General features: G+C 43.8%; 1 protein-coding gene across 5 annotated transcripts in view; it reads left to right on the forward strand.

The window, feature by feature from the left end:
- Nucleotides 1-27,518, forward strand: part of PLAT (plasminogen activator, tissue type) — a 125,010-nt gene that overhangs the window by 74,879 nt on the left and 22,613 nt on the right. For 3 of the 5 annotated variants that reach the window (XM_068274639.1, XM_068274637.1, XM_068274638.1), the window contains exons 2-7: nt 4,534-4,627; nt 17,859-17,939; nt 19,694-19,736; nt 22,700-22,831; nt 24,162-24,272; nt 24,548-24,722. In XM_068274639.1, the coding sequence (XP_068130740.1) occupies nt 4,619-4,627; nt 17,859-17,939; nt 19,694-19,736; nt 22,700-22,831; nt 24,162-24,272; nt 24,548-24,722 (551 nt within the window). In that variant the 5' untranslated portion in view covers nt 4,534-4,618. Of the gene's footprint in view, nt 1-4,533; nt 4,628-10,022; nt 10,238-17,858; nt 17,940-19,693; nt 19,737-22,699; nt 22,832-24,161; nt 24,273-24,547; nt 24,723-27,518 lie in introns of those variants that run through there. The other 2 variants (XM_068274640.1, XM_068274642.1) reach the window with 2 other exon arrangements.

Here is a 27,518-nt window from a genome sequence, read left to right on the forward strand (position 1 = left end):
TCAAACCTGCAGTAGAATCTGCTGCGTTCTTCTGCTAGTATCAGGCTGGGTGTTGCATGCTGGGGTTGGGGCTCATAGTTAGTGGCGGCCTTCAGCCCCTTCCATACAGCACGTGAGTTGTTTGAGCATAGGTTGAGTCTCATTCTCTCAGCATACTCTTTTTTTGGCAGCTCTCAGCTCCCGATTAAGGTCGTTTTTTGCCATTCTGTAGTCCTCCTGGTTCCCGGACTTGTGTGCAGCCTCCTTGCACCTCCACAGCTGCCGTAGCTTGTTGGTGAACCACAGCTTGTTGTTCGGGTACACCTTGAAGGATTTCATTGGTACACACAAGTCCTCGCAGAAACTGATGTATGAGGCGACGTTATCGGCCCATTCATCCAGGTTTGGCGCTTCCAGTCCTTGCATTCAAAACAGGCTTGAAGTTTCAGTTTGGCCTCGTCTGACTACACCTTGGTCGATTTAACAATCGGTTTAGCTGATTCTAACAATCTGTTTAGCTGATTTTTGTATCATAATTTGCAATTACTATGCATCGTAATGCAAAATTGATTTTATGTGTGAACGTAATCAGAAACCATAGTTTCACAATTTTGTGTAATTTTCTCATAATTTAGTGCTGACTTCAGCGGTTAATAGCAAAGCCCCATACAGGCAGCCACCGAAATTGCTATGTACGTTAAAGCGGACCCAAACCAAAAACATTTTTTAATTCAAAATATTTAGTTGCACCACTCTGACACATACAAAGATAAATAAACACTCCTTCAAGCCTATGAGCATTTCAGTGCATGCTTTTCACCCTTCTCTTTGCATAACAAGGATTATACAGGTGGCAGCCATTAGCAATTCCTCCATTGCCGGACACCATCTACTCCACCAGTTTGCCGGATTTAGTCCCGGCAATATGAAAGGAAGGGAGGGGTTTCTCCAATAAATGTAAAATATTTTATATTTGTCATCATGCAGCTGAAAAAAGGCTGCTATTTATTATTATAACTTAGAAAATAGATTTTATTTCTGAAATCTTGTATTTTTAATTTGGGTCCACAGTAAGGGGAAGAGTGGGAACAAGTAAAAAAAATATTTTTCAAAAAGAACTTGTAGTTTTTGAGATAATTTATTTTGAAATTGTTATCTAAAAAACTACAAGGTCTTTTTGAAATTGATTTTTTTACTTGTTTTCACTCTTCCCCTTAACATATGTAGCCATTTTGGTGACAGCAGCCTGTATAGGGGCTTTGCTATTAACTGCTAAATTCAGCACAAAATGACGTGAAATGTCATGTAATTACGTAAAACTACAAATGGATTACCCAAAATAATTTAAATGTCCATGAATTGAGAAAAATTAGGCAAAATTTCATTCGTACTTAGCAGATTATGGCCATCATGAATCATTTCTATACTTCTTGTCCATGGAGATAAATAGAAAAGGATGAACATTTGGTAAGCGGCAGAAATCACTGTCTGGGAGCTCTTATTAATAGATCAGCCTTTGTGTCAAAACACTGGTTTAGTAATAGTTTAGTAATAAAACGGAACTTTGTTCTTCCAGAACACAACATCGGAAAGCAATTAAACCCATGTAAACATGCAGTATTCTCATGGGGGAGTCACTGCAGTCAGACAAAGCAGCTTGCGCAGGCAAATTACCTCATGTCATACAGCCTCAATCACTTGGTTGGTTTATTAACTTTAACCTCTGATCCCTAGTATTGCGTGTCCACAAGCAATATTAATGGTTTTCTTATGTCTCGGTAGGGAAGATGAAATGTACAGAAAATATTTTATTAATAATCACGGGTTAGACACGCTGCATACTTCAGAATTTTCCCATCGCCGCCGGCTTTACCCCCAGCATTGCTTTTATATTTAGTAAAACCATAGCGACTAATTGGTAAAAAGCCGTCCTGATTGACGCATTCCTCAGAGAATGAGTAGACTGCAGTGTTGCTTCAGATTAAAAACACATACACTGTATCCATTGTTAACTTTACAGCAATGGTATTGTAAATAATAATAATAGTAATTCCAGTATTTGTATAGCGCTTTGTATAGCTCCTGACGGACTCAAAGCATTTGAGCTGCAAAAATCTCATCCTTTCCTGAACATGTATGGACCTAGCACCCAGTATAATAATAATAATTGCAATTTTTGTATAGCACCTTTCTCCTGTCGGACTCAAAGCGCTTGCGAGGCAGCCACAAGAGCGCACTCAGTAGGCAGTAGCAGTGTTAGGGAGTCTTGCCCAAGAAACTCCTCACTAGGTGCTGGCTTACTGAACAAGATTTGGTCTCAGGTCTCCTGTGTCAGAGGCAGAGCCCTTAGCCAGTACACTATCCAGCCACAGTATCAGTGAAACCACCAACTCTCAAGTACTTTGGGTGCATGACCAGGGGTGTAACTATGAGGGTCGCCTTACTGGCACACACACTACCTTTCTATGCATCCCCGAATCCCCATCCTCATTTGACTGGTGGCACCTGTCGCCCTTCCCTTTGATATCATAGGGCATGTAGGTCACTGCTTCTGATCGAGTGCAGTGATTGGCCCAATGATGGTGCAGTGCACCTACCCACAAGACCATCGGCACCAGTTAGCAAAAGGAGCAATGGGAGGCTGTGATTCACCAATTTGGTACCAGCGCCTTCGCCCTTTGGCCCTTGCGTCCCCTCTGACTGGCAATGGTGATTATATATATACCGGTATATATATATATATATATATATATATATATATATATATAGATATAGATATAGATATATAGATATACGTCAAGGGTGGGAGGTTGGGTAGCAGGGCATCCTCTAAAGTTTGCTTCAGACAGCAGAAAGTTTAGAATTTGCAGACAGCTCATGGTGACCCAGAACCAATAGGAAAATATAAGGGGCTCAAAGGGACCAAAGAGTTGGGTTCTTTGAATTTGTTTACATGGACTATTTTTAAGTGATTGGAAAAGCACACACAGAGATTTTCAAGCATTTTGTTGTGTTCGGTAGTCACGGAGGCAGATACTAGGTTTATTTAGAGGATTTCGTACTATCTTCTCTCCTGTTAAGTACTGTATTTTTTTTTACCCCAGAAGTGGGGAAAAAACACTGCATCTTATAGTCCAAATGCAGGGAGCTCCTGACTTGTGAAGGCCTGCCAATACGAACCTCCAACCCGCCGCAATGTAGGGGACTCCCTGTACTGTGCCCGTGCAGAGGGGGACGGGGACACAAACGGGCATAGAGGAGGACACAAGGAGGACAGAGGCATGCTCATAGGGGACACAGGACTCCTGTGTCCCCTATGAGCATGCCTCTGTGTGACAGGAGGACACAAGGGGGGCAGAGGAGGACACAGGGAGACACAAGAGGTACAAGGGAGCATGAGGTACAAAGTGGGCATACTTCATAATGGATGCTTCATGATGGATCCACCAGGTTTAGTATATATTTTTCCCCCTGTTTTTTGTCTTCTAAACCTAGGTGCGTCTTATGGTCAGGAGCGTCCTATAGTCTGAAAAATACAGTAGTGTCTTCTCTCCTGTTTCTAGACTGGCAGAACAGGAACCAATTACCCACAGTCTGATCATCCTACTCAGTAGTTCAAATAGAACAGTGACACCTACAGGCCAGATGTATAAACAACACACATTTATTGTACTGTTGCTAAAAGTTTTACAGACATTGATTCCAGGCATTTTAATACCTGATACCACTATACGAAGGCAAATTGATATTTCAATGGAGGGGTTTGATTTTTTTTTTGTCTTGTATCCCTTCCCTGCAAGTGATGGGATTTTACTTGACAGCCCTCAGACGTGAAGTCCTACAATCCATCTTATTTATACTGGCGAATCAGCACAATGGAGATTTTCCACATGAAACATTGTGAAGCATTAAAATATGGCATCATGGCACTACGAAGCCGGCAGTGTAAACTAGGCCCATATGTACAACATAAGATTCAGGTTTTTTTTATATATACAAAGAGTATATTGTGTATTTATTTATATACAAAGAGTAATCCTCTGATTCTTTTTAAGAATCCACTGTGTGACCCCCAGCTGCATGACCCCCTCCTACCCCTGCTGTCCACGCCCGCCGCAGAGCTCCCATTGCACAAGCACACTTGCCTCATGCACGTGCATTGCCATGAGCGCAGTAGGCGGCAGTTGTAACATGCGCACGCAGCACTGTGTCCACGCCATGCATATTACGTCTGCCCTTTAGTTCTATAGATACCAACAGGGAGAGATCTTGCATTAACTTTGTTCATTTCTATTCCTAGTTTTCTTGTACTTGTTACCACACTCCCATTACAAACGTCCTGTGTTGTCTTCATGATGAACTGTTTCCCATCTTTGCTTTGTGTGCTCAGTCACCTTCTTCTTTATGTCTCTATAACTTCCCCTGATGAATTCCCTCTCTACTCTCATGTTCTGGTCCTGCAGGCCCTGTCTCCCTCCTCCCCCTCTTTCCATGTCTTTTCCCTCACACTGCTGACTAACCCCTCAGTTATGTTTCCCTCTCATCTCTCTGCAGCTGCTTCAAGTGTGCAAGAACAACAGCCAGCTAACAAAGCACAAACACCACCGGGGACTGCAGAAACTCCAGCAGAACTACCACTATGCTGAAGGTATGTGAGCACAATATATCATAGAGCACACACTGCAAAAAACTCATAAGCTTCCTTGTATTATAACTATCTGTATTGCCGAGAGCCAATCCAATTTGACCAGATTCTGAATAAGTCAAAGAGAAAATTTGATTGGAGTGCTGGGGTTCTCGCCTTGCAGCGCAGGATCCCTGGTTCAATTCCCAGCCAGGGCAACATCTGTATGGAGTTTGTATGTGCTCCCCGTGTCTGTGTGGGTTTCCTCTGGGCACTCCAGTTTCCTCCCATATACACAAAACCTACAGATAAGTTAACTGACTTCCACCTAAATTATTATTTATTTATGTATTTATTGTATCTTTAAAGCGCTAACATATTACGCAGCACTGGACATTAGTTTAGGTTACAGACAATATTTAGGGGTGACAAACCGCAATATGACAGTACAGGAATACAAGAAAGACCAGATCACACAGCACAGTATGAGAACAAGGTAATGCTTAGTCAGTCTTTGGATGGGAGCATGGAGATTAGGCAAGTTAGGTTCACTCAAATGCATAGCATGGGTTTACAGTAATGGAGGTGCATGATCAGGTAGGACACAAAAGGAGGACCCTGCCCAAAGGCTTACAATCTAGAGGGAGAGGTAGGGACACGAGAGGTAGGGGGACCAGAGTTCAGCTGTGGGTTTAGAGCAATTGTGAGGGGTGGTAGGCCAGAGTGAAAAGGTGAGTTTTGAGGGCCTTCTTGAAGGTGTTGAAGGAGGGGACTGCCCTAATGGGTGGAGGTAGGGAGTTCCATAGTGTTGGAGCTGCTCTTGAAAAGTCCTGGAGGCGTGCATGGGACTGGGTGATGCAGGGGACGGTCAGGCGAAGTTCATTGGAGGAGCGGAGTGAGCGGCTTGGTGTGTATCTCTGAGTAAGATCAGAAATGTAGGTTGGACAGGTTTTGTGGACGGATTTGTAGGTCAGACACAATATCTTGAATCTGATTCTGGACTGGATAGGAAGCCAGTGGAGGGGAGCCGCCCTGGTGGAGCGATGGGAGGAGTGGAGAGGGACAGTTAAGTGACAAGACAATATACTCTGTACAGCACTGCGGAAGATGTTGGTGATTTGAGATTTTAAATTGAGATAATTTGTCTACGATGGCCAGTGACCTCCTGGTGTATATTTTTAGGGCAGGGTCACACAGTGACCTCATGCTCTTCTCTATAAAACAGTACAAGTTGCATGGCACAGACCCTTGTCTGCACATCTTTTTTGGGACTGCTGTTGAAAGTGGAGCTGAAAAGCTGATCCATGCCTGACTTACCTTCAACCACCCTGGTGTTCTATTGAGATCGCCAGGGCGGCTGCGGGAGGGTTTTTTTTTAAATTAAAAAAAAACTATTTCATGCAGCCAACTGAAAGTTGGCTGCATGAAAGCCCACTAGGGTGCGCTCCTGAAGCATAATTCCGATCGCCACTGGCGATCAGAATTAACAAGGAAGGCTGCAATGAGCAGCCTTCCTTGTTTGGCTTTCCTCGTCGCCATGGCGACGAGCGGAGTGACGTCCTGACGTCAGCCGCCTCCGATCCAGCCCTTAGCGCTGGCCGGAACTATTTGTTCCGGCTGCGCAGGGCTCGGGCGGCTGGGGGGACCCTCTTTCGCCGCTGCACGCGGCGGATCGGCGATCAGGCAGCACACGCGGCTGGCAAAGTGCCGGCTGCGTGTGCTGCTTTTTATTTGATCAAAATCAGCCCAGCAGGGCCTGAGTGGCACCCTCTGGCGGTAATGGACGAGCTGAGCTCGTCCATACCGCTAAGGTGGTTAAGGAAACCTGAGATAAATGAAAGACAAGCATTTCTAATTACCCTAATGTCTAATGTTGTTTTTTTTAATAAACAATCCCTACTCATATTTTGGTTGATAATGCTGGCTGCACTGATCTATTCATAACTGTAGCATGGAGATACTGTACACCCTTCAGACTATATCAGATAAGCAGGGCCATCAGTGCACCCAGTGCCTCAGAAAATGGCTTCTTGAAAATATAGAGAAGTCCGGTGTTACCGGTGGAAGATCATTAAGTGGAGTGGACTAAAGGACATCTTTCCACACGCTAGACCAGCTGTGCAAACCGTTGTTTCAGCCATTTCATATATGCTCTGATTGCATAACAAAAGCTAAACCCTAAAGTCTGCAATTCTGAAACTCATATTCCCCAATTCACATAAAGACCGGAGTATCCTTTAAATGTATTAAGCAGATCAATGGCAGCTGCTAACGAGGACTGTGTATTTGCCAAATAAAGCAATGCATCATTCGCATAAAGCAAGATTTTTTTTCCTCAAAATTGCCATATTGAAAACCAGAGATGTGAGGAGAACCCCAAATACGCGTGGCTCAATGGCGATTGCAAATAGTAATGGAGACAAGGGACACCCCTGTCTCGTGCCATGCTGCAGCCTAAATGGGATGACACAGAACCATTGGCTCGAAGCTCATATTATCTGTGTGTTACAGCTGTTTTGTTTCCTGTGGACTCACCTTTTCACATCTCTATATGAAGACATCATGGTTAGGTGGATGTTGATGAGCTCAGTTGACTGACATAAATCAGGCTCAGCTCTTGAACTTCTAGTGTTCTAGGAATGCCACATTCCTAGAACACTAGAAGTTCAAGAGCTGAGCCTGAAGAGAAAATTTCCCAATGACTATATTTACCTGAGTTAAAGAGAAAGTTCTGAGTGTTGCCTCTAATTATTGTAATCCATCAGGTAGCACCCCATGTAGCACTAAATGTTAGGGGTTAATGTTTATTGTTCACAATATTTCAGATATTTTAATACGTGTTGTGTCTAAAGAGCAATAACAAGTAAAATTCCTTATTAATGGTTGCACATCCATGGTAGTTTCGCTACATAAAAAGCTTGGTGTGAATGTAATAAAGGCACCTGTAAAAAAAAAATGGCGCCGGGTATTGCTGCTAGTGGAATAATAGTAAAATTACTGATATTCTACTACTTCATTGCAATAATAAAATATTGGTAATCTTTACAGATATTTTACTATGACCTAACCTACCCCTACTCTTACACAGAACCCTCCCGTTACCAATAACTAACCCTCAACCCTCCCTCTACCGATGCCTAACCCTTAAGCTTCCCTCTACCAATGCCTAACTACCCTTAATCCCCCTTCCCCATGTGGTGCCCTAACCCTTAACTCCCCCTCATTCCCCCGTGGGGCCAAACCTTATCCCCTAAAGCCCTCTCTACATTCCTAACATTAAAATACCTGCCGCAAAGCTACAATTAATGCCAATAGGTAGAAATTTAGCGGGCACCTCTATTTCAAATTGCAGCTATAAATATCCGCAATTTGCATAGCAGACAGCCCTGATAAATTTCCGCCTATTTCTGCTAATTGGGGCTTTTATGATTGGCACTTATTGTGGCACCCTTCTTTCAAAAGCGCCGCGGGCACCCTTTTTACCGGTTTTGGTAGCTTGGTAGGTGATTAAACCTAACATTTGTGTGGTGTTCCTTCCTCCAGCCCACAGGTGTCACTGTTACATTATCTATAATGTATTGCATATCAGAATTCCTTCTAGTCCTTGTGTTCTTTACTCATCTTGCCTTGTTTATCCTGAAACCTGTTGAAAATCGATGTGCAGTGTGTGGAAGAAATAGGTCCCACATTAGATGGCAATCTATAAATCTGTGGCCACCTTTACAGTGTGCCTGAAAATGACCCGTGCAGCCTTTGCCTAGAGGTCACTCAGCATTTTTACAGCCCAAATACACACGCACAGAAAAGGAAGAAAACATACTTTTTATTTATGCACCACACTGGCATATAAACACCAGTAACTATGTACTTTCACTGTAATTGAGGTTTTGCCTTAGTTCAGTTACATGCACAGGCAGTTTCTATGACTCATCTGGCAGCTACGTTTCTAAGGTTGTTCATTAGTGCCAGCACTTCAGTGACTTGTGCTTGTGGATGGGGGGGATGTCTGATCCCGGAGGCTCAGGATCGTATCTTACAAAAGCTTCATAGTTGTCTGGGCTATTGTTGGAAGGACACTCAGTAATCTTCTGGCATGTTATGGGGTTGTTATGGGACAATGAATAGGCCCTGACAAACAACCGTCAGCGCACCAGACAGATAACCTCCCTGGTGGGCACTGAATCCAGGACCCCACTGATTCAGGAGAACACTGCTAACCACTAAACCGCTGTGGGCTTTCATGCAAAGGGACTTTATTGTATAGCTGACATTCCCTATAATACGTGCTAGGGAGGTATAGTATCTGGCACTAGCCAAGAACAATGACGGACTTCACACTGCAGATTTCTCCTGAGTTTATTATTTGCACTACAACTAGTTTTCTTGTTATGTCTGTGATATAAAGCGAACCCAAGCTGAAGCTCGGGTTCAAAAACAGATACTTACCATGAATAGAGGGAAGCCTTAGGATCCTAATGAGGCTTCCCTCAGTTGTCAGAAGCCCCCCGTTGGTGAGTGCGGACCCCCTCCACATCCTGGCCACGCGGCTCCTTTTCCGCATTCATAACCGCGCATTAGAAGCTTGCCCACGTATGTGCAGTAGCAGAGCTCACGGCGTACTGTGCATGTGCAGGCGGGCTCAGTAAGCTACTATGCGGCCATGAATGCGGAAGAGGTGCTGCACGGCCCTGATAGGATTAGCAACAATGCCTTGTTGTTAATCTTTGAGGGGGCCCTGCTCAGCAGTGGGGGATAGCAGACTACAGAGGGAAGCCTCAATAGGATCCTGAGGCTTCCCTTTCTTTAGGTAAGTGTCTAATTTTGTGTAGTCGAGCTTCGGCTTGGGTGCACTTTAATGTAAATGTCAAGTGACTAAATAAAAAAAAAAGGTCAGATACTTACCTATGGACCCAATAGAGCCTTCCCTCTCCTCTCTTGCTCCCCTCGTTCCAGCATTGAAACACTGGGGAAGATGTCAGTGCTAAATACACGATAATAATAATAATAATAATAATAATAGAATTGCAGAAGCTGAGAAAGGAATTTTACATTAGAACGGGAAATTGAATTTCATAAGAAACCTGGAAATACCCTTTGATAGAAAATATGTGGGTTTGGTCAACATAAAATAAAAATAAAAAATTTTAACAACAAACTGCTAGTTCCTTGCTATTTTTAATGCTTACAGCACAGGGCAGTGTATCTGAGGAAGATGTTGTGAAAGATAGCAAAATAAGTTCTCGTTTACAGTATAATCTACAGAGATGTTTATCGTTATGTCCAGAAGAACGTTTCTGAGGAAATCACTGTGACTAACAGACCACACCTCACTTTAGTTGAAGCAAAGCGATATGTTTCTGGACTGAGGCAAGAATACAAATGTCAGAGTAATTTGGGAACTGGAAATCATCAGAAGGTTATTCCTAGTTTAACCGGGAGAAATTCAGGTTGTGAAATATTGTCTGGATTTAGTATAAATAGTCAAAAATACTTGTAAGCTTGATCAACTGATGAGGAAAGCAGACTTGCTGGATCCCATGTGTGATCTGTACCGGGAACTGGCTCCATGATCTGTAAACATGGGGTAGAGTGTGTGAGATGTGGGAGAAGATGAGAAGAGGCCAGTGACTGATGGTGAGACATGATGCAAACAACTCCAAAGTCATTTCATTTTCCCTTCCAAGCAGGTCAGACTCTGAGCCAAGTAGAGCATTTCCATGGAAACCCAATGGGTCAGACTAGGCCTGGAGTGAGGTTTTCCTCTGCTTCACAACATCGGCCTCTGAGTCATTGGATGACCAATAGATATTCATATAGGACTGTAATTAGATCCACACCCCAACCACTATTCCCAGCTCCAATATTACACAGCTTGCAACAATATACAGTTGCAGTGGCATCGCTAAAATCTGTACATGTCCGGTCCAGTCCTGTCCTGTCAGTTTTGCATCAGTTTTGTATGAGTTTTCTATGGCTTGGTTCACACATAAAAGGGGTACATGTCCAATCCTGTCAGTTTTGTATCAGTTTACTATGGGTGTGTTTACACAAAAAAGGTGTACAGTTCCAATCCTGTCAGGTAAAACTGATAGAAAACTGACTGGACTGGACTGGAAATGTACAGATTTATGCACACATGAAAAACGGATACTGTAAAATCGGGTCCCTTTTTAGTTTCAAACAGATCAGTTTGTTACATTGGTTTTTCATCTGTGTTTTCCATTCCCAGTCTTTACCCCCTCAGGGCTGAGTCCACTAACGCAGTTGTGTCCACTTTTAAGCATCTGTGGCATTGATGTGTAGCTGAAATGTGGACACAACTGCATTAGTGGGTTCAGGCCCTTAGTATAGTCATTGGTATTTGCTTCATCCAGCCCATTCGGAATTATCGCAGATTATCCAAACTTGCATTCTGTTTGTTGGAAACAAAACAAACAGATCCATTCTGAATGAACTGTTATGAACGGATTCTATAGCTTTGCATAGGATCCTTATGCATCCATTCAGATCCATTCCGTAAACTGAATGTTCTTTATGCCATTGTGAACCATGTCTAATGCTAGGTACACATGATACGTTTTTTTAATCGATTTTTGATTTGTTTTCCGCTCGATTTCCCGCTCAATTCACTTATCTTTTCTAATCAATTTTCCTTAAATACTTTAAGCGAGCCTGTGATAGCTAGGAGGCAAGATATCTTATACGTATGTAAAGTACCAGTTAGCTTAAACTAAAACATATGAAATTATCTTTTGCTTCCTGGTATAAACTTGCCAGTTTATCAGTCCAAAGACTAACTTAAAGCAGGTAGTGTCCTTTAAAATGATATGGTATATTAACTTCTTAATAGACTTATAAGGAGGGAAACGGGAGAGGGAGCGGGGTAGGGAGAAACAGGGGAAAAGTTAGCTATCAGCTCCTCAGCCAGAAACATTGTACCGTAAGAGCAGCGAAATCCAGTATTTTTACTTCCAGGCAATCTCTAGGAGCGTTCTCTGGGCGATTGTCCGGTGAACAAGTGCCACCACGGTCAGGTTGAGAAGGAGTTCTCTGGCTCTGGCGGTGCGTCCTCGAGCTCAATAGTATCATCTTGTTGGGTATCGTTCAGGTGGTCTTTTTGTGTATCTGATGTAGAGCTATATCTCCGTCTCCGACCTGTACCGTAGAATCTAGAGCCCTTAGGTGGCATTTTGCGGGTGTCTCCAGAGTTCAGAGGTCTGTGTGATGGTCCTGTCTCTTGAGAGGATGACGTATCTTCTCCTTCAGGGAGCCATTCTGGTAGGTGGACTTTTGGTAGACCTAATATCTTGCAAAAGTGTGGCGTATCTGCTGGGATACGTAGCAGAGCGTTAATGGATCCTTTTGTCGCGTGCAAACAGAAGGGGAATCTCCAGCGGTAGGCAATGCTTCTCTCTCTGAGCATTTGCAGCAAAGGTTTCAGCGCTCTCCTATTCTGGAGGGTAATGGCAGAGAGGTCTTGGAACATCTTTATATCTGCATCGTTAAACTTAATCTCCTCTTGTTCCCTTGCCTTTTTCATAATTTCTTCTTTGAGGGAGAAGCTTGCGAAGCAGCAAATAACGTCTCTTGGTGGGTCGTCATCGTTGCGTCTAGGTTTAAAAGCTCTGTGCGCCCTTTCCAGATCTATCTGCGTGTCTTTAGGCCTTTCTAGCAGACCATTAAAAATGGCGGTGATAGCAGGTTTAATCTGGTCGTTTGGGATGGATTCAGGCAGACCCCTCACTCTGATATTATTTCGCCTGCCCCTATTGTCGAGATCTTCCAGCCTTTGCTGGAAGTCTAACATTCTGGAGTCTTGATAAGCTGCATGACTTTGCATATCACTGACCTGTTGTTTGGTATTTTGCCCTTCTTATTCCACTGTCTGCAGACGTTTATTGATCTGTGTGACGTCCTCTTTCAGTTCCATAATGGCTGCGGTAAAGGTTTCTTTGATTTCCGCGGCGATTGCCTGCATAATCTCAGTTGTTGGCATGGTGTTCAATCTGTCCAGGACTCCCTTCTCGGAGCGGATATGTGAGTCTCTAAGCTCGTTTTGCTGCGTAGCGTTGGGCTTAGGAGGAACCGTCGCCATGTTGCTACTAGTAGGCCCCGATTGTCCGGACTTCTGTTGGCGAAAGATCTCCGGGATTGATTTAGATGCCGGTACCTCTGTGTTCCCGGTGCTCTTAGGGTTCGTCTGGCACTTCTTAGGTGCTTTGGTGGTGTTCATATTAGCCGGAGGCTGAGTGAAAGAGCGGATCTGTGGCGGAGAGTGTCTCTTACGCGGCCATCTTCAAGCAGCGCCAAACCACGCCCCCTTCTAATCAATTTTCATTCACTTCTATGAGAAATCGAGCGGTAAAACGATAAAAAGTAATATCGGACATGTCGGAAATTATCTATCAAATTCATTTATTGAACCTAAAAATGTGTCGTGTGTACCTAGCATAAGGCTTGTGACACTTCTGACCCACCACCAATCGAGCTATATCTTCTGTCTGGAGCAATTGACTGATTCAATCAGTTTTGGCCGAAAATCAATCGGAAATAATTTGCGGCATTGATTTCGAGCAGATTCGATCAAATGATCCAATTGGTCAGATATCAATGGAAAAAACTGATCAGAGTATGGCCACCTTTACAAACTGCAAATAAGAAAATAGTTATAAGTACAAGCATTTAGCTCACTGGTGTCAAACACAAGGCCGGCGGGCTGAATGCGGCCCTCCTTGCCATTTTGTGCGGACCCATCCAGGAGATGACTGTTTCTGGTTAAAACCTGGGTGCAGCAACAACCCCTAGGACCCCTCCTTGGAGACAACGCCCCCACACCAGTGGATAGTAAAACACAGAAACCTACCCACCATTACTCCCCGGCACTATCTCCCCACACAGCAGAGTAGCGCTGCAGAGCAGAGCATTATTTATCTGCTCCAGCGATGTTGTGTCTCTTCTGTTCTTCACAACAGCAGCACGCTCTATACTTCCATACCCCCAGCTCCCGATCACGTGACCTACATTCAGAGACAGAGATATGCAGCATAGAGCATGTGTCTGTGTGGAAGATTAAAGGAGACCCGACACTGCGCTAGCGCAGGTAAATATTAAACCGCTATTTTGTAGAAGGGGGGAAGAGTGGGTTCCCAGGCCCTCCCACGGTCGCTATAGTTACGCCACTTAATTTGAGACAGTTCAAAAAATGTTAAATCTTAATAAACAATTTTTTTTGTGTGGGTGGACTTGATGGATGAATGTCTTTTTTCAACCAAACTAACCATGAAATTTGGCCGGCGACTTAGACTATGATTTAGATTTTGGCCTCTTACGTGATTGAATTTGACACCCCTGATTTAGCTCATTTAGCTAATTTGTATTAAACTGAAAAGGATAAGACGTTTGATTTCTCTGTCCAGCAGCACCATGATAGAGTCTGGAAATACTGGCTGTGGGTATGTGAATAGATTTTAGTTGTTAGTGGGAAGAATTACCTGAAGAGAGTCATTATCCTTCTGATGAGAACACTGCGCTCAGCCTGGGGAATGTCACTATTTAGCACTGCAGTGATTGCTGATGCTTTCTCTAGACAGTGCTGACGATGCTGAGAGATTGTAGGCAACATTGTTATGAGTCATTACCAGATCATGCTGTTTATCCTCCATTTTCTCCTCTGTAAATCCCCCTAATCCTCATGTTTGTAGAGGTTAGTGCTCCACTCACATTTGATGTTGGGGAATGTGTCAGAAAGCCACTCAGTTCTATAGACTTTACCTGTCATGTGTATTTACGGCCTGAGGGAGAGAAACATTCACTCCAGACTGCTTGTGAAGGAGCCTGAGACATTTCTCTACTCAGTTAACTAACAATAGGACTGCCAATATTAATGAAGAAAGACTCGATCAGAATGATTAGACTGTCCATTGATCAGAAGTGTATTCTTCTGCAAAATGTTATGATAAGTGATCATTCCTAGAGATCCCTGAAAGGTTAAGCCCCATACTCACTGCTAGATGGATCAGGGGAACGCTCAGCGACGCGGCCCGATGAACGAGCGTTCCCTGATCTATCTTCCCACCCACAGAGACACGTGACGGCACACTATGGGGGCAAACGAGAGTTCACGCGGTCGCGGCACTTTGCGCAGGAGTCGTTTGGGATCTTAAATATCCGATCCGCCGTGACGCTCGTTATCACCGCACATCACAAAGAGTCGTTCGCCTAGTTGTGTGCAAGTGCCCATGTTGTGAGATCATGGGGAATGGAGATGATCGCTCATTGTGCAAAAAATCATCAGTCGCAGGAAAAATAGTTCGATAAATGGCTACGCGAGTATGTAGCTTTACTATGGTTATCTTCAGACATCTTGTTTATTTGCCTTGCAAATATGGCTCTATGTTTAGGCTATGTTCACACTAAGGGTTTGCGGTGCGCTGCATTGGACCAGAGCCGGGACAAGGTCCTTCAGTGTCCAAGGCTGAGAAACCAAAGTGCGCCCCCCCCATCCCTCTCACTCCAGCCACCACACACTGATTGCTATTAAACTAAGAGGTGCCTAGGGCCCCCAACGCCCCCCCCCCCCCCCCCCCCGGTAAATCAAGTAAAAGTGTTCAGTATTTATCTCTAGCGATGACCAGCTGACAACTTACGATATCCATGCGGTAAAAGTCGACAGATGTGGTAGACAGCCAATAAGAGGAGCCGCGCAGCCCTGCTTCTCACCCCATCTGATCCGATACTCTGGAGGGCGGGACTTCAGAACGGCAGAGCAGGAGACATTTAAAAAGGATTTTCTTTATCTCTTTAGATGTGCATATAAGTATACTAATACGCAGAATAGCTCTCTCTAATTAGCATAGATAAACATTTAAAGGGGTGCTCGGGATGCACTGGACTGAATTAGACCAGCTCATGCAGACTTGTAATGCTAGGTACACACCATACAATTTTCTGTTAGATTTACCTGCCAGATCAATTTTTTTTCCAACATGTCCGATCTTAACTTCGATCGATTTCCGTCCACTTCTATGGAAATGGATCGGAAAATCGATTGTATGGTGTGTGCCTAGCATAAGTGAATTGAAGCATGGTTTTTTTCTGAATTTTACCAAACCTCTATCGCATGCGAGAAATCTTAGTGAAATTGGAAAAAAATTATAAAATACCGAATGCTGTATTTTACCGACCTCAATTGTTTTAGTGAACTGCCTTTGAGTGAATTGAGGCCAATGCTAGCCTTCCCCTCCATTGCGATCCTGGTTGTACAGGGTACACAATGCTCTACTGTGAAGCTGGCCATAGAGATGAAATCAGTCAGCATGAGAGAAGCAGGTCTGAGTTATCCCAGTATAATTATCTCTGTTCTTGGAATTCCGCTTAGTAGCAGAATATTTCAGCACTACAGAAATGTGTACAACTACAATACATCACTGTAAAGCCTCCTCCACACAGCGTTCCTGGGCAGACACAGTTACATATACAGTATACACTCATGTATTTATTACATACACAGCAAGATATTATTTACAGTTTGGTTTACATCCTGTTAGTTTGCTCACAGCAGAGTCACTTAGTGCTGTAACTATGAGGTAAACATTATGGAAGTTATAGCTGAAAGGGGTGTATCTGGCTTTTATAAGCTGATAACATCAGAAGATAGTGTCAGACCGCACTGCAGTGTGTGAGGGTGACTCTCAGAAGGCTGCGCACATTCCTGGACCGCATGAATACGGAGGAAACTTGTTACTTTACATGATTCATGTAACTGATAGGAGGCCATGCTGTGAGCTGGAGGCACCAATCAGGGGATCCATAGACACATTATAACATGTGTATTATCACCTCAAAAAGAGATTGCTGCTACATTGTCTAAAAGTGGCCACTAACGGTCCAATTTCTAGCGAAAAATCGTTTGAGCAATCAGAAATTCTGATCGGTTTGGTTGTAAATAATCTCCGTTGATGGGTACAATCAGTTACAAACGAGTATAAAAACATCCGTCCGATTGGATTTTCGTCGAACCAAAATTTGGATTTTCTTGTTGGTTGTGATAGATAGGAAGCAAATATTGGTTCGTTGATGGTGTAGTGAACAATTTCCCTTCCAATCAGAATTTCTGATATGCTCGAACAATTTTTCACTAGGAATTGGATCATTAGTGGCCACCTTAAGTCTTTACTGAAATAGCAGAACAGAAGATGTGGGCGCTGTGGAAGCTTTGGTTCCACATAGGGGCCTATGTTATTTGTGGCTATAAAGGGAAATTTATCAGACGTCTAAGGCCCAAATTTCCTTTATAGCTGCAATTAACATGTGCCCTAACTTCTGTGGCACCCAATACCTTAGCAGCACAGGGGGCACAGGTATGCAGCGGGGGGAGTGTGGAACGGTGAGAGTTAGGCATCGGTGCGGCGCTTGGGGGGGGGGGGTGGAGATGGCTTAGGCATCAGTAGGGGGAGGTTAGGGTCAGGCATCTGTGTGTGTGTGTGTGTGGGGGGGGGGGGGGGGGGGTGTAAGGTCACCTATCCATACAGGTGTAAGTCCTGTAATGCCCTTAGTATTTTCCTGTTTGAAGACTGAGGTCTTACATTTGCTTACCTTCTATTTCCTGTCAAGTACAAATCCCGCCTTCCATGCAGATGCATTGTGAAATATAGTCTTGTCTCTATTGTACTTACTACTTAGAGCTGTATGCAGTTTGGAAAGCACCTTAGCTATTTTGCCCACCATTTTGCTTCCTCATGCACTATATATTTACTGATCAACCCAATTTCTATCCAAATTTGCCATGCTCAATATTGGGTTGAGCTGGGCTTTGTCTGCATTGTATTTCCAATCTCCAGCTCTTGTCTGGAAATCTATGCTCCGAAGGGCTCCTTATATATGACTCAGCCTGAATCTGTGTGCAAACAGAAAAATGAGACGAGTGGCCAGACATTAGCCTTTAGGCCATAGCTGGAATACCCGCCTCTAAAATAATAATAAGAATAAAAATTATAAGAAACCAGCACTGAAGTGCTCCATGAAACAGACTGTAGATTCTTCATTAACTGGACTGGTGGTCCACTTGTCAGTGTCAGTATTAACGACAAACAACATAAATGGGCCATGAGTGCACCACTCCCCTCAGTTTCAGTAGCAGCTATGAGCTGCAGCATCCCCTAGTGGCTGGAGGTTTGTGGCACAACATGTAAAACATGATTCAGGTTTTTATTTTTATTTTTTCTGTCCTCCTCATTGTTCTTTTTTTTCTTCACAGCTTGAATTGCATTTACAGTCCAAAGCCATGAAAATGATCCTGACTCTCATCCTTGTGGAGGCCGTAATCTCCTCACAACAGGTGAGATCGTTTAATATAAAGGCTTGATTCATTTTGCAAAGTATACTCAAATCATCATTAATTTATATAACTGGGGCCATACTTACTGTATATTTTTGTTTTTTAAAGGACCTCTTTCGCGAATGAGGAAAAAAATAAAAATTGGTTTAGGCATAAACTATTAACCTCTTGACGAGGCGTAAACTGGTTGTCTGAAGGGTTTCCATGGAAACAGCCGCTCGTTTGAGCGGCCTTTCCATGTCAGTTCACGGAGGGTGTCTCCGTGAACAGCCGGAGAGCCGCCGATCGCGGCAAAATGTAAACAGGCGGGGAAGAAATCCCCACTGTTTACATCATACGGCGGTGCTGCGCAGCAGCGCCGTGATGTAGATCGGCGATCCCCGGCCTCTGATTGGCCGGGGATCGCCGGCATCTGATAGCGTCCTGCGCCGCTCAGAGGGGTAGGGAGAGGGAGGGAGCGAGCGAGACGGCGGAGAACGCTGCGGAGGGGGGCTTTGAAGAGCCCCCCCGCTAAGGAAATGCAGCCGGCGGCGATCAGACCCCCCCAGCAGGACATCCCCCTAGTGGGGAAAAAAGGGGGGTAGTCTGATCGCCCTGCTGCACTCCTGATCGGTGCTGCGGGCTGTAGAGCCCACGCAGCACCGATCACTGAAAAATCCCCTGGTCGTCAAGTGGTTAAACATCCTTCTAAAATAAAAAAAATGAATGGTTTCATCAAAGCAACGTGTAATCCTTACTGTTTGTAAACACTGACAGGTGACGGACTGGGAGGCTAATCCATTTGTTAGGGGTTTATTTTAACTTTCATTTCACAAACATAACTCCTGCCTACCTAGTTTTAAGTGGTGTAATCCACTGCTGGCAGGAATCCCCATTATAGCATAACGGCTGAGCTACACTGAGCTCCTCTATATGTGTTTACATTGTTGGCAACAAGACTCCCGTCTGTGCAGAGAGTCGTTCTGTTATCAGCTGCTGGGAGAATCAGCTAGAATCAGCCCCATCTACACCATACGATTCTTTGTCCGATTCGATTCGATTTGATTCAATCTGACAGGTCCGATTCATGATTCGATTCAATTTGAATCGAATGGAATCGAATCATGAATTGGACAGGTTGGATTGAATCGAATCAATGAATCGAATCGAATTGAATCGAATCGGACAAAGAATCGTATGGTGTAGATGGGGCTGATTCTGGCTGATTCTCCGAGCAGCTGATAGCAGAATGACTCTCTGCACAGGGAGTCTTGTTGCCAGGCTCAGTGGAGCTCAGCCATTATGCTATAATGGGGATTCCTGCCAGCAGTGGATTACACCACTGAAAACTAGGTAGGCAGGAGCTATGTTAGGCAGGTCCTCTGGATAAACTGGGATATGTGAGGGAGTAGGCTGGTGTTGTACTTTGTTCTCTGGTTGAACTAGATGGACGTATGTCTTTTTTTCAACCAAAATAACTATGTAACTATGAAAGGAAAAAAAAAAAAACATCCCTATTAAATGGATTAGCCTCTCAGTCCATCATCCATCAGTGTTTACAAACAGTGAGGATTACATGTTGCTTTGATGAAACTATTCATTAAAAAAAAAACTTTTTACACTATTTTAGAAGGATGTTTAATGGTTTATGCATAAACCACTTTTTATTTTTTTCCTCATTCGCGAAAGAGTTCCTATAATTAATTTCATATTATAAAAATTGCAAGGCTTTTAAGTTTGAATTTACAAATTATTTTTTTAACTATTCTCCTCAGGTCCTTCACCATCGAGAGAAGAGAGGAGCGAGGACATTAACATGTAATTATTTACCTATTTTCATTTTAAGGGGTTCTGTACAGATTAGGTAGGAGGTAGATGTTCTTTTAGAAGTATGGGTTACTTGAAAACCTTAGTGAGGTATATGGCCATTTACTGTGACAGGCACGTGACGTTTTTCTAAAAGGCAGCCTTCATGATTTTAGAGCTGAGAATTGCTGTTCCCAGAGAGTCAGGAAAAGTGATAGTCTAGTCTAGGAGAACTCATGGAGAAGCATGTGATCGGGTTGGTCAAGTGACAGATATGTAAGTCACAATAATTGTGAGAGAACATCTACAAGATGCCCCCTAGACCATGGACACACCTGGTTTAGCATTTTTCCATGGTTTTTGCCCTCTAAACATGTGTCTTATAGTCTGAAAAATAAATCCAGGTCAAGCTTCAAAGAACATTTTGTCCTTCAATGATCACCTCCTCAGGAAATGATATCCAGTACTTAACCAGCTGTGATAAAATAGAAGTTCAGCCAGGAGCTTCTGAGCATACCCTGAGACATGTTATAGGTCACTCTAAGTACTGTATATCTAAATACAGGGATACCTTTATGTTCAGTGAACCCAGAGGGTATTATTCAATTTGTTTTTTCTCCTGTGTTAATAATGATTCATCTTCTGTTTAAAATAACTTTCCAGCAATCAGCTAAAAAAAAGTCCAAACAGTACCGTATATACTCGGCTATAAGTCGAGAAATTTAGGTCTGATCTATTTTTATAAAGTAGGGGGGTCGACTTATACTCGCGTCAAACCTAAATTTATGACTTGTAGCTGAGTATCAATTGACCCCTCTGCTCTGCATCTGCTGCAGTATGCCCCCCCTAGTGCTGCCAGCCAACCAGATTGTATCCCCCTGCTCTAAGATTCCTAGATGCCACAATGCTGTGCCCCCCTGCAAGCAGGAGAATGGACTAACCCCCGCTCATTACTTATTCTCTCAGGCGGCAGCTGAGAATGCTGGTCCCCGCTGAGCATGTGATGCTCCGGCGGCTGCGGGGGTAGGAGCCGCTCACTTTGCCCCATTGTAACTGTTAAAATTAATAATGCAGCTCTCTCCCTGGCACTCGCTGTAAGTGCTGACACTTCAGGGCAATTAGATGGGCATGGGACAATGATGCGAATGGCGGGGGGCGGAGATTAAATCGCCGGTGTCCTGTGATAAAAAGCTGCTTGCATCAGGGATAGGCAGGTGAGGACAGTGATCGGTAGCTAGAACAGAGGGATGTAGAGCGGCTCCTACAACCGCTGCGGGGGTAGAAGCCGCTCTAAAAATCCCTCCGTTACAGCCAGCGATCACTGTCCTTGCCAGCCTATCCCTGATGAAAGCAGCTTTTCATGACAGGACACCGGCGATTAAGCTTCATTGCCAGTGCGGTATCCCCTATACTTCCTCCTTTCCGCTCTCTGTCCAATAGTACAGCTTGACTCCCGATGTCACATGACACATGAAGTCTCATGACATCAGTAACCGGAGCTGTACTATTGGACAGAGAGCGGCATGAATGGAGAGTGTATAGAGGATTCAGCGCTGGCAATGGAACTGTAAGTGTTGGCTTCTGCTGCATTAGATTGCACAGAGGAAGGAGAGAGAGGATGGAAGCACAAAATAGTTTAGCATTGCGGGGAAGGGGACAGAAAGAAGCACCCCTCCCAGCGCATAACATTACAGAGTTGTGCTGGGAGGGAGGGGGGATTTTTAGTGTGTTGTCTGTGATTTAGCGCTGTGGGGAGGGATAGAGAGACGCTGGCTGCTGGGGCTCTGGGAAGGGTTTATTGTTTAAAGTGGACCTGATCTCAGATCTTTCTCTCTGCTCTAAAAGAAATGCAATAGCATAATAACCTTTAAAAGAAAAATGCCTTTTGTTTGCAGATGTATTGCAGAATTTGTATCAGCTGTAGTGTGTCTACTTCCTGCTTTCATGGAAGCAGGTATATTGTTGACATCCTGTGCTCTCAAATGAGCTTATCTGCTTTGTCAGGTGACACAGAGGAGAGATCAAATTACAACTTTTTATAAGACACAGATGAGTGGGGATTAGACAGGCTAAACTCTCTTAATATATACAGGGTGCATTTCTCTGTTTTCATTATGTCTTGTGCAAGGCTTCAAGTCTACTGTGCAGCCACCAACTTTGCTAGATAGACTTATACTTGAGTAATTAAAAAATTCCAGCTTAACCTCCTGAGCGATAATCCCGAGCTGAGCTCGGGGTATGTCGCGCAGGAGGATTTCTCAGGCCCCGCTGGGCCGATTTGCATAATTTTTTTTTTGTTACACGCAGCTAGCACTTTGCTAGCTGCGTGTAACTTCCGATCGCCGCCGCTCGCCGCCGATCTGCCGCTACCCGCCGTTCCGCGCAGCCCCCCCCCTCCCCAACCCCTTGCGCAGCCTGGCCAATCAGTGCCAGGCAGCGCTGAGGGGTGGATCGGAACTCCCTATGACGTCACGACGTCCATGACGTCGGTGACGTCATCCCGCCCCGTCGCCATGGCGACCAGGGAAGCCCAGCAGGAAATCCCGTTCTGAACGGGATTTCCTGCTTACTCTGATCGCCGAAGGCGATCGGAGTGGGTGGGGGGATGCCGCTGCGCTGCGGCTATCATGTAGCGAGCCCTGGGCTCGCTACATGATTTAAAAAATTAAAAAAATTAAAAAATAGTGCTGCGCCACCTCTTGGGCGATATAATTGTATCGCCCAGAGGGTTAAGAGGGTCAAATATTGGGGTCGACTTATACACGAAGTCGACTTATATCCGAGTATATACGGTAAGTGAAAAAAGTACAGTCAAAATTGCTTGCTGGTGGCTTAAAATGTATTTTATTGATACCGTGTGAAAAATCACCTAGGAGAAAACTTAGGCGAAAAAGTGACTTGAATAAGGGTCATAGACAGCTGTATTATACTCTGCACATCAGTGCTCATCACTTTTCTCTTATCTCTTCATATAGCTTTATGTGTAGAGAAGCCCCTGGGAAGAATATATAGAGGCGGGGACACCTGGCTGCGACCAGTCAGACGCAGGGTGGAGTTCTGTCGCTGCGAGGATGGGCGGAGAAAATGCCACAGTGTGCCTTTTACTGGTAAGATATAGAAAAATACTGTTCTACACACAGTTAGCTTTCAGAAATGTAAGTGAATATACATTTGGGAGTGTGCTAATAATCAGAAAACCGAGAGTTGTGTGGCAGCCGATAAGAAATCTTCATTCTTTATTATAAGTGTAACGATTGGCCATGCAGATCGTGGTCGTGACTGGAACCAGACTGGAAGATCCACGATCTCTGCATGGCAATCGTTTTGGTTTAACAAAACCAGAAGATCACAATGGAAATACTGACGTCTGCACAACAGAGTAGAATGATAAATGTGTTTTATTTACAATAATGCAAGTGTACAAATGCAGATCACCATACACATACAATATACAATCAAACAACGTGTGGTGCACCACAAATACCAGAACCCTGACTATCTATCTATCTATACAAATATATACATCAACACACACAATATGAGAATATATACAATAATACAATATATACAGACACGTCTCAGCAGAATCAGCACACGGAAGAATAGTCATACAAGCCAGGATCAATAATCAGAGAATACAAAGTACAAAGGCAGAAGACAGAGAATAGTCAGACTAGCAAGTATCAAATACCAGGAGTACAGAATACTGGAACAGAGTTCAGGAACACAGGACTTGATGACCAGAGTCACAACTGCAGCGAGCAGACAAACGGAATGACCTAGCAATGTGCTGCTAGGAAGTCCGGCCTTAAATATGCAGCACATTGCTCAGGTGACTGGCCAGAATCTTCCACAGTTCCATCTGCTGGTGAGCCTAGGAATAGCACTGCTCCCAGCAATATGAGAGCCATCTGCTGGTAGACAGCGGAAGTCCACCTCAAGTTCCTTAGTGCTGCCACCAGCAGGATGACACAGGCACAGATCATTACAATAAGTTATATAGACTAAAGAAAGATCAGGTCTCATTAACTGCATTGGGGGCCACTCCAGCAAAAAAAGTAAGCAGTTAAAATTTGACAGATCTGACAGGTTTTGGATCAGCCCATCTCCTTATGGGGGGGGGGTTTGACAGATCTGACAGGTTTTGGATCAGCCCATCTCCTTATGGGGGGGGGGGGTTCTCAAGGTTTTCTTTGTTTTCAAAAGAAATGGCAGTTGCTAAGTCTAACTGCCAAAATAGTGTGCAAGTAAGTAGGGAGGCTGGCTGGTACCTTATTCGGAGAGGAGATAAAGTGCACTTGAATTATTTTAAATGAGTCTGGGGTCATTACACACACATAGTTAGCATAGCTGCCATTTGCATCATACACTGACCAAGAAGACTACATGTGGCTAAATGGACCAAAAATAGTCACTTAGCACTATCTCTTCCAACAGAATGTACAGAAACCAAGTGCTACAATGGGGGACGCTGTCGCCAAGCTGTGTACTCCTCCAACTACCTCTGCCAATGTCTACCCGGTTTCTCTGGAGAACACTGTGAAACAGGTATGGTTCAAATACAATACTAATTATGGTCATTTTGCACTGCACTGTAGGATGCTGAGTATCTATACACTGGCAATGGTCACTCTGCACATTTCTGTTTTGCATAGCATCTTAGTAAGAGGGATTTTTGGTCCTTTTTAGCCCCTTACACACTCCTAGGAGTTCTGCTTCACCATGAGCTTGCTGGGCAATCTGTAACTGATAGTGATAGCTTTCATACTGATGGTAAATGTGGCTCAGCAGAATGACCTGTTTGTCTCTGTACCTTCCTGCAGACTTACTGGCCACATGTTATGAAGGCTCTGGCCAGTCATACAGAGGGAATCACAGCCGTACAGTGAGCGGAGCAGTGTGTGTGAACTGGAACTCCCCAGGGCTCAGCGAGAAGAGATATACTGCACAGCACAGAGAGGCTCTGCAGCTTGGACTGGGCAATCACAACTACTGCAGGTAACCAGCACAGGAAGTGAATGCATGTATATGCTTGCTGTAGAAAAATAACTAAATATTAGTGTACCAAGTCCCCAGGGACTCCTAGGAAAGGCGTACGTTAAAAAAGGGCGCCGGGAAAAAAGGGCGCACGGTTTTAAACGATAATCATGAATAACGTTTAAAAAAAATTGTGCTATATTTCGTTTAAAAATGTTTTATAAAGTTATAAATCATTAATGTGTATGAAATCGGCAATTGTAAAAACGTTAATCTTCCCTGCTTAAAAAGTGATATTTATAATAACGTTTTATAAAACATTAATAAGAATGTTACTAAAGCTATACCTAACCCTACTCTCACTCAGAACCCTCCCTGTACCTATCCCTAACCCCTAGACCCCCCTGGTGGTGCCTAAACCTAAGACACCCCTGGTGGTGCCTAAACCTAAGACACCCCTGGTAGTGCCTAAACCTAAGACCCCCCTGGTGGTGCCTAAACCTAAGACTCCCCTGGTGGTGCCTAAACCTAAGACCCCCCTGGTGGTGCCTAAACCTAAGACCCCCCCTGTTGGTGCCTAAACCTAAGACCCCTGGTGGTGCCTAAACCTAAGACCCCCTGTGATAAGCATTAATAACGTTTTAAAAAATATTGTGCGGTTTTTCGTTTAAAAATAATGTTTTGAAAAAGAAAAATTTTACAATTTTCCGTTAAAAAGTAATGTTTTAAAAAATATTGTACTGTTTTTCGTTTAAAAATAATGTGTAAAAAATTATAAATCATTAAATGTGTAATCATGAGAAGCAGTTATAAAACATTAAAAGTCTCTGGGCGCCGCTTTTAAAACGTTATTTTTCTCCGGCGCCCTTTTTTCCTGTTAGGCGCCAATTAAACGATATTTATTATGGGAGTGAATGGTGGCACCCTTTTTGTCCACCTGCCTCATGCGCCCAAATTTCCTGCTTCCCTAGGAAAGTCCCTGGTGTGATTTTGAAATATGCTGATTAAAGAGACTCAGTAACAAAATTTTCAGCCTTATTTCTTCTATCCTGTAAGTTCGTATACCTGTTCTAACGTGCTCTGGGTACTGCTGCCTTTTCTAGTTACACTGTCTCTGTAATATACAGTAACTAATCTTCTTTCCTTTGTCAGGCTTTGTCGGCACATAGAAGAATGCTGCCTCTGCTGTGATAGGGAGAAGTTATGCACACCCTCTGCAGGCCCCCTGCAGGCTTTGTGTGTGTGCTTTGTTTATCCCTCACAGACAGGCCTCTGCTTTTTGTTTCAGCCTGTGTGTATATATATATATGTATATATATATATGTATATATATATATATATATATATGTATATATATATGTATATATATATATATATATATATATATATATATATATCTATATATCTCACTTCCTGGTTAGCGGCCGTGTTTTTTGTTTGTAAACACTGCTTAAAGCTGGGCGATTAAAAGCCAGGATTGCAGGGGGGGAGGGGGGGGGGGCGGAAGCGGCAAAGAGGAATCCAGGAGATCACAGTGTCTTGATTGGTATGTTTTTTTTATTGTACAAATCGGACAGTACATATTCTCTTTAAAGTGTACCCAAGGCAAACCTCAGGTCAAAAGTCATATACTCACCTCTGGATCCTGTATAGCCCACGTCATCCTCCATTCCGCCGTTGCCAGGCACAAGCCCCCCCAAAGGAATCCGGCAAGCTCTTGTGCAGTTGGCTGATGGTGTAATGGTTAAGGGCTCTGCCTCTGACACAGGAGACCAGGGTTCGAATCTCGGCTCTGCCTGTTCAGTAAGCCAGCACTAATTCAGTAGGAGACCTTTGGCAAGTCTCCCTTACACTGCTACTGCCAATAGAGCGCACCCTAGTGGCTGCTGCTCTGCTCTGGCGCTTTGAGTCCGCAAGGAGAAAAGCGCAATATAAATGTTATTTGTCTTGTCTTGTCAGATTACAAGCTCATTACTACACTCCTCTTCAAGGACAAGTGCCGCCGTACGGCACCTGCACCAACATGGGAGTGTCTGCGCAGTAAGACAGGCAGTGGCGGAGGACGGCATGGAAAGCCTCTGGTAGATCCTTTTCCTTATTTGACTTTTGACCCTCGGGTTCTATTTAAAGAAAATCTAAACGTGTAGAGAAAAATAAAATAATTTGTCAAGTGAGTTCAGAAAATGGTAACTAGGTGTGTCTGCAAATGAACTTCACTGGCGGTGGCCAGAGATTTGGGTGTGGTGTTCTCCAGCGTATGTACTACAAATAAGCATGTTTTGCATCATGTGCCATGACTGGAAATGCATAGCTGTCTGCAGACTGACATGTAAAGGTATTTAAGAAAAAAAATAGCTTGTGTAGAACTGATATACTATATGCATTTTTTCAGCAATAGTGTAGATTTTTTTAAAGCCTGGGTCTGATTCAGAAGTAGGCAGAAGAATTCAGTACATATTACATTCAGAGTTGTAGTGTGACTTCTTGCTCATGTGAGGCAGAATACTTGCTAATGTCTTCTGTTGTAGGTAGGTAAAGATGAGCTTGGCTTGCTTTTCAGACCTTTTTGTTTTCTTTAGGCTCACACTAATCTTAATTTCAAAGACCATACTGCCACCTGCTGGCCATAAGGCTGTACTACATAGCTATCACATTTATTTTAAAGCAGTTTGGTAAAGCTTTGATCAATAAGGCCTACTGTGCTGTACTTATGAGGAAGTGGTGATCTGATAAGCCGATCCTGATCTGATAAGCCACTTGACTTTTATAATGATAGATTTATAGAAAGGCCAACAGTTTATATCCCTTGATAGTCAG

Source organism: Hyperolius riggenbachi, chromosome 3 (assembly GCF_040937935.1).
Source record: "Hyperolius riggenbachi isolate aHypRig1 chromosome 3, aHypRig1.pri, whole genome shotgun sequence".
Taxonomy (NCBI): Eukaryota; Metazoa; Chordata; class Amphibia; order Anura; family Hyperoliidae; genus Hyperolius; species Hyperolius riggenbachi.